At 40.0% G+C, this 9,598-nt stretch overlaps 1 protein-coding gene and 1 pseudogene across 3 annotated transcripts in view; both read left to right on the forward strand.

Moving 5' to 3' along the window:
• Window positions 1-6,341, forward strand: part of LOC111345370 (beta-glucuronidase) — a 20,828-nt gene extending 14,487 nt beyond the window's left edge. For 2 of the 3 annotated variants that reach the window (XM_088742594.1, XM_022952656.2), the window contains 9 exons: window positions 385-545; window positions 1,106-1,460; window positions 2,750-2,890; window positions 3,024-3,208; window positions 3,695-3,944; window positions 4,222-4,398; window positions 4,755-4,787; window positions 5,278-5,380; window positions 5,693-6,341. In XM_088742594.1, coding sequence (XP_088598720.1) covers window positions 385-545; window positions 1,106-1,460; window positions 2,750-2,890; window positions 3,024-3,208; window positions 3,695-3,944; window positions 4,222-4,398; window positions 4,755-4,787; window positions 5,278-5,380; window positions 5,693-5,982 — 1,695 coding nt within the window. In that variant the 3' untranslated portion in view covers window positions 5,983-6,341. The remainder of the gene's footprint in view (window positions 1-384; window positions 546-1,105; window positions 1,461-2,749; window positions 2,891-3,023; window positions 3,209-3,694; window positions 3,945-4,221; window positions 4,399-4,754; window positions 4,788-5,277; window positions 5,381-5,692) is intronic. The other variant, XM_088742595.1, reaches the window with a different exon arrangement.
• A 122-nt stretch (window positions 6,342-6,463) lies between these two features.
• Window positions 6,464-8,976, forward strand: LOC148717249 (uncharacterized; annotated as a pseudogene).
• The last annotated feature ends 622 nt before the right edge of the window (window positions 8,977-9,598 follow it).

A 9,598-nucleotide genomic window follows, 5' to 3' on the forward strand; every position in this document is an offset into this window, starting at 1 on the left:
TAGCAGGAGAGTAAATTGGGGGATAAAGAAAAAAGCTCCTGGTTTAGACCTTGATATACGTCATTGCTCACCTTAGTTCAGTGGCTAATACAAAGGGACGTTTTGTGTTGTTTGATGTCTGGTGTTTATACCCAGGATCGAATAAATTTATAGTCAAGTTTCAGAGAATACAAATTACTGCTTGGAGATGCTGCATTTTTGACAATTTCTCGTCTAGTATCCAAACTTGCAAATGATACCGGGAAGGGCTAAGAGGCTTAGAAGAAGCCCACTGATAGAATCTGGAAATCTTCTGTCATGCCATGCCTGATATTTCTTTAATCATCCAGCTTCAAAATTTCCCTAATAACTGTTGAGACGTTTTTTGTTTTAATTTGATTTCAGTGGTTGAACAGCCAAGAGGTACTGGAACACGAAGGAGGGGACTTGCCCTTTGAGGTTGACATTACCCACCAACTTGACAGCCTTGAGAGAGGTTCACAAAGATTGACAGTGGCAGTGAATAATACTGTAGGCCAACCAGGAAAAGAAGAGGCTGGCAGGAGGTAATTATTCCAAAAAAGACCCGCATGATTAGTATTAAGAACGGAAGATTGAGCCAGCCATTTGAAGTACCTGTCAGCTGCCTCTGCTCGAGCACAAACTTTACTTTAAAACAAGCGAATCAACCCAATAGCGCACACTCTTTGCTACATTTGGTTCATTTCAGCTACCTACATAGTCGAGAGTTGATTCATACTAAATCATTGTCGTAAAAATAAAACTGATATAATCACAACAACAACCAAGTAATAACAGCATAAAGTAAAAGCGAGGAGCTGCCTGAAGCACGGGAAACGCTAGAGACCACGTTGTGATGGGTTTTAGTCTTGCTCCTTATTAGTTCCGGGTAACAAAAGTCTCTTTTCTTAATCACAGAGCATATTAAAGTAAAACAAATCCAATGGCGGTTACTTTTGACCACGAACTGAAAATTTATCCCTCGTACCCGTAGTCTGTTTGGCGCCTTCCCACACAGAAACTTAAAACATGTAAAGCACTATTACACAATTGATAAAATTCATGCCGCCAAACCCAGAAAATAATCAATGTCTTTCTTCCTTAGCTCAAGTTACTGCGATTCAACAAGTGATCAGTCGACAGAAGTGGACTTCGCCGGAATCCACGGCTCTGTAAAACTCTACACCACCCCTGCAGAAGTGCATTTAACAGATATATCTGTCTTCACGGAACACACTTACACCAGAGCTATACTCAAATTCGTCACAGAGGTCGCAGCCTACAATCACGTCAAATCAAAAGACATTACCATGAGCTATGAGCTGCTCGACAGGAAGGGGAGGATGGTGTCATCTGCGGGTGGAGAAGGGATGTTTAGTGGGAAGGTCAAAGTGTTTTTCCCAACCTTGTGGTGGCCCATGGGTATGAGTGACGAGCCCGGCTATCTGTATAATCTCAAGGTAAATTCATTTCACCCACACATACAGTATTTCTTGAATGAATGAATTCCTTATTTATATTGCGCCCTTTCTATACAATATTCAAAGGCGCAGTACCCCCCCATCAATTTGGTAGACACTACACAAAGATAGACCACAACACTAGGCACTACGTGCCCTACTCTTTTCGAACAGTGCGTGGGTTCTTTAATGTCCCACAAATTTTTTTTAATCACATACAAGGGCTTGTGAGACGGGACCTCCATTTATCGTCCCTATCCGAGAACACTAGAAATTCTAACCATTTGCAGATATTATTACAAAGGCAGCACTTTCCTCTCAGTTATTTAAAGACCCTGAGTGTTGATCCGGCCGGATTTGAACTCACGACCTCCCGCACAACAGTCCGGCGCTCTACCAATTGAGCTAACCGGGAGGCGGTTCCTTGTACGTGTATCTATGGTCATATCTGAGTTTCGGAGATTGACAACGAGAAAAACTTTCTTATCTTCGTTCCCCAACATTTCCAAGTGGGCCATACCTGGATCGTATTATGACGGCCATCTATGTCGTCATCAAGGAAGGTTCGTCCGACTCTTTCCAGAACTTGCCTGAACAACGAAACTAGAAAGAGCTCCCGAATTCTAGGTTACGACTACCTTTCTAAATCTAGCCTCTTCGATCTACAACATCGAATTCTCAATCAATCAATCCTTTATTTAAACACGTGACACCTAGGAGTACAGAAGTTCTCGTCAAAACGTGTACGTGTATGTACAATTAGAAATAAAACATAATTTCTGTAAGAATACAAATAATAAGTAGATCTATTAAATAACTAAAAACAGGATCGAAGATCGTAGACAAGAGCTATCAATAAAAAGTTACAATATTAACATTATTAACAATAACGATATTTACAATCACTACCACTAAGCCACGTGGGCTTTAAGAGAACGCTTGAATGAAACAATATCTTGAGATTCTCTGAGTCTAGGGGGTAGCGCATTCCAAAGTTTACTAGCTAAAAATGAAAAAAAAACGATGTAAAAACTCAAGATTAAAAGGAGGTAAATCTAGCCTTGTACTGAGCCCGCGCAAACTATACGGTACATTTCTAAAATGAAAAAAATCACTTATATAAGGAGCCCCCTTATCATACAAGCACTTATATAACATAACTAACGACCTTTCATGGCACTTTCATCCCTTGCCTCACTGAAAGATGTTCCCTATGTTCCATAATCGATCTATTCCAACATTCACTGTGTGATCAGTAAGGATTATGAGATTTTTCTCTTCCCTTTTAGGTTATCACGTCTTATAAGGGAATTAATGATGTCTACAATCTTCCGGTAGGCTTCAGGACCATTCGCGTAGAGGGCTCAAGGGTCCTCATCAACAATGTCCCATTGTACTTTAAGGGGTTTGGAAAAAGGCAGGATAGTGACGTAAGCCCCTTGTTTATTTGTTCTAAGAGTTACCTTGTAGTTTACAGTGCTCTTTGGCCAATTTGAAACTCTACTGTAAAGAAAAGAGGTCACAGATTATTATATCTGAGCATTTCTAGACTTCTCCTTGCAGATTCGTGCTCGAGGTTTTGATTACGCCACCTTGATTAGAGACTTTAATCTGATTCAGTGGTTTGGCGCCAACTCTATCCGCACAAGTGAACACCCACCACCTGAGGAACTTCTGGAGCTTGCAGACAAATACGGCATTATGGTTATCAACGAAAGCCCAACTGTGGGAACCAAAGAAGTATATCAGTACGTAGTAACCTTAACCCACCCACCCCCCCTTCCAACGCACACAGTCATGATCACACTTACTGTGAATGGAACCTCTCCTCTGTTGCATTTGCTGTACTCTCGAAGAAACTCATTCATGAACTATGATGTAATATTTCCCTCAATAAGAAGTACCACCCAAGCTGTTTGATAACTGATTTCGTTCTTTGTTTGATGTTACTCAGAAGTACATAAAGAGACCTCTTTCGTAAATGGCGTGAATGAACTCGATTTGTGAGAGTATTTCAACATTTGCATTGCTTTGGGGGGTTTCATCTATATCACAGGCGTGTGACATAAGTGAATATCATTGGTTACGTGTTCCAGTTATATTCCTTTGAGTCTCCGGCAACAGTGCTGCTGCCCATTTTTTTAATTTCATGAAAACTATCATTGATTGCTTTGACTTCACTAAAGATTACGCCCTTCTCTTAACTGGTTTTATCTTACTGATAAACAAACCAGAAACCGCATATCAGAGCATGCAGTCAACCGTCATCTTGACTTGCTATCAGAGTTAATACAACGGGATAAGAATCATCCATCTGTAGTGATGTGGTGTGTAGCAAGCCATTCAGTTACGATGCACAGTGGGAACATTCACGCTCATTTAAAGCGAATGATGGACTTCACACGAGAGATGGATTTACAGAAACGGCCAGTTACCTATGTCACCTCTTCATATGACAAGCTGATGACGGTGGAAGACCCTGGGGTAGGTTGAGAGAAATTTAAGGTTGCATGTTAATCATCAGGTCGGAATATTTGTGTAGGTGGAAAACAAAAGGCTACCAGCTCTAGGTGCAGGCTTGCTAGTGGTACAAGGTTTGGTGCTTCTTTAAATTGCACTGACTCTATTCATTGATTGTCTCGGCTTCTCTCATGTCTGAGGACTTCCAGTGATAGTTCCACCCTTAATTTATCCTTTTTCCGAACTGATAAATTTTCCCTCTGACTTCACCCTATTCCTTGTTTTCTTTATTTTTTTACAGCTTGAATTCTGTGACGTCATTTCTTTTAATCGTCACTATGGTTGGTATTGGTACCCAGGCCAACCCTCGCTGATTTCGAAGTCTTTAGAGGAGGATCTGCGTGGCTTACATAATGTATTTGGTAAACCAGTTCTCATGGCCGAATATGGCAGCAACGCTGTTGCCGGGAGACACAAGGTAACATAAAAAACCGAATCAACCGAAATTAAATTTTAATTATGAGTGTGGCAGCAGCAGTAACTACCGTTTATTCACTTGATGATCGATGAGGGCAAACTTTTTGGAACAGATAAGCTGAATTGTTGTGTTCAGTAGCCTATAAACGCTAAAATTGATGAGTCTTTCTGTGACTGATTGCCTAATCGGTATTTGGAGTAAATATCACGTTACAACCAGTCCCATATTATTAGCAAAGCTTTGTCTTAACTCACTGATATTCCTATTAAAGGGGATTTGCAGCTTCCTTTATGTTGACTGACTTTGTTAAGCTTTCTCTGTAAATGATTTTTGTGTTTACTTTTACATTTCTTTAGAAACCGTCTGTGTTGTATACCGAAGAGTATCAGGTAGACATTTCAGATATTTTCTTTCATAACTGTAGTTGAAGATTCATACAAACCTTATTTAAACGAAGCTGTTAAGTGCAAACAAACCAATACCGATGCTATACATGCGGGAACTGACGAAATAGAGGCGAAATTTTACATATTTCCCGCGCGTTCAATGAGTGTAAACGCTACTCTAGATCTGATGGTTGAAAAACTCTTGTCATGTTTCCAAAGCGATGCCAGCGTTTAAAAGTTGGTTTTCAGTAGTTTACAACTATTCTCTTCAGGAGGCAGAGGTTGCTTACATATCATACAGGAAGTGTCTTCTTGTGGCGTAGAGAGGATTATCTTATCCGGATTTCCTTCTCGCACATGTATCACTCATCAAAAGTGCTATTTACGTACTAGCACGAGACGAAGGTCTCAAAATCGAAGATGAATTAAAATTCAAAATAAAATGAGTTGCTTTGTCTCTGGAGATCTAACCCTTCAATTAACTTACTCTCAGGTCGACACAATGAAACAATATTTCCCTGTATTTGATCGCCTCAGGAAAGAATTTCTGGCTGGAGAAATGATCTGGACTTTAACAGACTACAACGTTCTAGAATGTAAGTGCAATAGATTGAGTTTTGTCAATGGCTGAAAAACCTAACAAGCTCCGTAATACTATATAGTTAGACACCAGCTGAGCACTTTCTTCCCCTTTCCTCGGACAGTGATATCCCTCCTTAGCACACATCTGCGTTTGTACTTCCTCCACGCCCATGAGATTGATTTAATCATGCAGATTGATTGACTATTGTTTCATTTTTATATGACAATTATCCAGTGAGGTGTCAAACAGCATTTCACCAGTTAATACTCAGATAAGGGTAAAATTATTCTTATCTAAACTAGAACTCCATACTACATTTTTATAGCATATGACATCATGTCAACTAACACTAAGGGGCTCTTTACGCGTCAAAGACAACCAAAGGCTTCTGCGCATGCTCTTCGGCAGAGGTATCAAGCTTTAGCGGTGGACACACATCCAAGGTTTACTGGTGACTCGTTACTAGATGTCCTTATTAGATTCAAGCCTCACGAGGGAGACAAGTACCCCCTTGCTATTCACAACAGACTACCGGCTTTGATAAGAGAAGAAAGAGTAAATACAACTATACGGAAACGATCTTTGGACGAGATAATGAAATACTACGAGCCGTAACAACTAGATGAGTGCACGAGAACACGATGTGTTTCAACTGAGCATGACTCAGGAGGGACGCTCGTGTAATAATGTTTTCCCAAATAATACGGAAAAGCTCTGCAAAGCTTGTTCAAAAATGTATGTGAATTTTGGTGGGAGCTATTTATTAGATAGAGTAGGTCATTAGGGAGAAAAAAAGCTGGTTAAAGCATTTTGGATCAAAGCCTCATACTGAAATTGGCAAAGATAATTACAAATTGCCATCTACCTGCTGCATCATTTAGGATAGTAGTGACTATTTGCAAAATATTCAATTCAATGAGCAATCCCCATTTAAAAACACTTAAAGTTATGTGGCAAATGCCCTTGATCGTTTATTGGTTTGGCCGTTTTCTCTTCACTTACTTGTCTATTTCGGTGTCACAGTGTTTTGGGTATCCCCGAGTTTTAGGTACCCCCGTACCAAAAACACTACTGTTTTCTGTTTTGGTATCCCCTTTGGAGATATCAATAACGCTAAAAAGTGGCATAAACAAGATACTGAAGCAAGTAATATGGCATACTTTTTTATTATCGTAGACAAAAAATAATTGCTTGCAGACGTCAGAAAGTTGTAATCCAAAGTTAATTCTCGCAAAGTTAATTCTGACTTGCCCCAGTCTCTTGTTAATTCACTTTTTCCCAGAGGGGATACCCAAAACTCGGGGGTAATCCAGAACAATGTGACATGACACCGGGTCATGCACTAATGCTCAACCACAGGACTCTGGCTACAAGCTAAACTAAGACAAACATGGCTAATTTTACGTGTACTCTTCCGAGAGCTCGGGGTCCTTGTCTGTTACTTTTACTTTTCGCTACTGCTTTGTTTGTTCTTTGCGCTGTTTTTAATTCCTCTTTAGACCATTGTTCCGGCATCATTTCCTGAGTCAACAAAAATAAGCAAGCTTACTTACAACATTTGGCGTTCTTCTGAAAAGATGCAAGAAAGAGGGGAAGCCTCAGGAGAAGTTGTAGAGGATCTCGAGCCAGACATCATAGCATTTCAAGAGGAAACGCTGGAAAAACTGGCAGTGCTAAGAGAACAGCGCTGGTTTTCCCGCTATCACTTGCTTCCTCAAGGTGAAGCAAAATAAGAAATGTATCCCGCCATTATTTTGAGTGTCTATCCTGTCGAGAAAGAGAAAAAATTATCCATATACAAATTCAAAAGCAAATTGTAGACTTGTTTTAGCAGAAACAAAGAACACTGTTCCTTCCTTAGATGTTGGATTTGTGGCGAAGAGCAGCTGAGAGAAGCATTTCAAATCACCTCGTCTTACGACAATATCTGTATTATGGGAGACTTGAACATAGAGGATAAAGTTGATGGTGATATATTGTGTTGCCGTCACCATGAATTGATGCTTGGTTATGACGGGGGCATTGGGGTCTATTAGAGACCGCAAAACCACAAAAAAATGCGATCAAAACCGAAAACCGCAAGCAAACCCGTCTAAACCGATAAATTTGCACATCTCAGTTGTCAAAATCCTAATCGATCTGATACTATGGTTACAAATGGAGCAACATGGGTTTCGCGGCTATTCGAGTTCAGCAGAGGCGTATAACTCCTGCCAAGATCGAAGAGAAACCGGAACCCCAATATGAAAAACCGAAAAGGCACATCTGATACCAAATCAGAGTACCCGTCAAAATTTTGACTAAAACTGAAAACCAAAGGCTGAAAACGGAAAATCCACCAAAGCGCAATTAACGACAAAACCGAAAAACCGACGTTTTTTGGCACAAAAACCGAAAAGCCGATCTAAAAGATAGCCAAAAACCCAAAACCGCAAACCGCAATGCCCCCCTCGGTTATCAATTCGTAGAATCTCCGACGGGAAGAACTGTGAATGCAACGAGTTACCAAGCTCGCCTTGATCACGTTCTAAGTAAACTGTCGGACTTCCAAGTAAAAGAAGTGAGAATTGCTGGCAATGAGGTGACGAGAAGCCCAGTGATCATTTCGGTCTTTTTACCGTCACTGAACACATAGAGAAACCTAGAAATGAAAAACTGAAGAAGAACAACTCTAACTCTGACGCAAGTTTATTTTAAGAGACCAAAAGGTTAGGAAAAAAATTAATTTAAAAATAATCATTGGAAAAAAGGAACGGTTACAAAAGGTCATCGAATTGAAAATGGCGCCCTCATTGTTAAGAAAAAGTGATAATCATTAGTAAACACTTGTCAATGAAGTGACATGTTCCTGTTTGTGAGTAACAAACTTGCATAGTATCCACTCCAAACATTCCCTTAATCCAGCACCCTTTACTTGAATAAACACTGCATACCTCGTTTTTTATCAGTGAGAGCATGAAGAGGAGTATGAAGAATCACAGAGGATTCTCCCTCTAACAGTCTTTTAACTGCTAAGAGGGACATGGCTAGTAGTTCATGCCTTTGTCAATAAAATTAAAACTTGAGTGTTGAGTTACCAATTTCTTGTACCAAGATCTAGGAAATTTGTTCTTTTGTTCTCATAAATTGAAATTGTTTGTATGACAAGGACAAGTATTTTTTTGCTTGTTGTCAGTTTGCCTGTGTCCCATGATTTGGAAAGTTGACTATGGGACCTTGCTTGTTCAAAGAACAGATAGTGAATCTATTCAATAGAGAAGTTAATGCAGCATAATAATGCTTCAATCATTTTGAAGCTTCAACATTCCCTCCCCCCCTCCTCCCCAGGCAACCGACAGGCATTTGACCATGATCTTTCATGCATGGGGGTGGGGAATTTAAACCTTGCTTAGGTGGAGTGGAGAATTTGAACCAGAAGTTTCAAACTTTCCAGCAGATTACAAGTGTAGTATCATTAATTATTAAAAACTGGATCATTGGATAATGCAATTCAAGACTTTTTATTGGCTTAGCTATTTTGGTATATGAGCCAATATACCATAATCTAATATCTGTACATTGTAACATCCGGTTTCTTCTTACAAAACAAAGTCGAGAAGATTTGTCTAATATTTTGGGGGCGTTTTTTTTTTAATAAAACAATTATTCCACTCGCGCTTGTAGGATATGAAGTGATTATAGCAAACTCGGCGCTACGCGCCTCGTTGGCTATCTCTCATCTCATATCCAACGCGCGCTCGTGGAATAAATGTTAATTATGGAGGTGCTTAAGGTAAATGTTTGTGAATTAATGACTCAGAGGAAGAGTTCCCCCCTGCCCAGGACAACCCACAGGCTCCCCCCTTCCCCCCAGGCATTTGACTATTATTCATGCCTGGGGGTGTGGAATTTAAACCTTTCCTGTCTGGAGTGGGGAACTTGGGGAATTCAATAAATGTCGTTAGTTGATGAAGCAAATAGTCCCAAGGTCAAATGGCCCCCTCATTGTCGAGAGAAAGTGACAATCCAAAGTGATTATATGATCTCCACTGCCCCCCATTTCAATTATTACCATTTCAATGACAAACTTGTGTAGTGTTCTCACTGGAGATGATATTTCTTTTCGACACATTGATTAAAACGCAATTCCAAGGAGGGGGTAGTAGCACATTCTTGGCCAATCATTTAATATGTAACTTTGTCTTGCTGTTTTCCCTGGGATCTCAACTTGAATTACGAGCCTCAGAAAATA

The sequence above is a fragment of the Stylophora pistillata genome, chromosome 13 (assembly GCF_964205215.1).
Source record: "Stylophora pistillata chromosome 13, jaStyPist1.2, whole genome shotgun sequence".
NCBI classification, from domain to species: domain Eukaryota; kingdom Metazoa; phylum Cnidaria; class Anthozoa; order Scleractinia; family Pocilloporidae; genus Stylophora; species Stylophora pistillata.